This window comes from Cynoglossus semilaevis, unplaced genomic scaffold (genome assembly GCF_000523025.1).
Source record: "Cynoglossus semilaevis isolate Cse_v1.0 unplaced genomic scaffold, Cse_v1.0 C18914750, whole genome shotgun sequence".
NCBI classification, from domain to species: Eukaryota; Metazoa; Chordata; class Actinopteri; order Pleuronectiformes; family Cynoglossidae; genus Cynoglossus; species Cynoglossus semilaevis.
In genome coordinates, this window is record NW_007590999.1 from 1 (window position 1) to 602 (window position 602).

Sequence of the window (602 nt, forward strand, 5' to 3'; positions counted from 1 at the left end):
CATCCATCCATCATGGAAGACATTCTCTTCGACTTCGACCACGATGGCAGCACTGACTTTCCATTTTGGGGACAGATGGACCAGAACTTCCAGTTCCAGAACCAGCTGGACTCCTTCCTGTCCGACTGCACCTCAGCCTCAGGTCAGCTGTCCCCCTGGTCGTCCGTGGGCTGTCAGTCCATGTTCCCGGATGTGCAGTTGACCTTCGCTGACCTTGAGGTCCAGTCTCCGGGGCCGGGGCTCATCTCCACGGAGGGAGAGAGTTCGGACGATAACCTGGACGTGAGCAAGCGCAGGGCGCGGCGCCTGGTGGTCCACCAGCCCTACAAGGTGCAGAGGCACGCCGCCAACATCCGGGAGAGGAAGCGGATGCTGAGCATCAACTCGGCCTTCGAGGAGCTGCGCTGCCACGTGCCCACCTTCCCCTACGAGAAGCGGCTGTCGAAGATAGACACGCTGAGGCTGGCCATCGCCTACATCGCTCTGCTCAGGGAGATCCTCATATCGGGCTGCGACCCCAAGTCCTACGTGGACGAGTGCATGAAGAACGGCTACAAGAACCAGACCAACGCCATTTGGAACACGAGCGGTGAGTTGAAGTT

General features: G+C 59.6%; 1 protein-coding gene across 1 annotated transcript; it reads left to right on the top strand.

Annotated features, from left to right (window-relative positions):
* Positions 1 to 12: 12 nt before the first annotated feature.
* LOC107988234 (pancreas transcription factor 1 subunit alpha-like) lies at positions 13 to 589 on the top strand (the record flags this gene model as incomplete). The annotated part of the gene is made up of 1 exon (XM_017031117.1): positions 13 to 589. A coding segment is annotated over exon 1 (577 nt), but the record flags the coding sequence as incomplete, so codon positions are not given.
* Between the last annotated feature and the right edge of the window lie 13 nt (positions 590 to 602).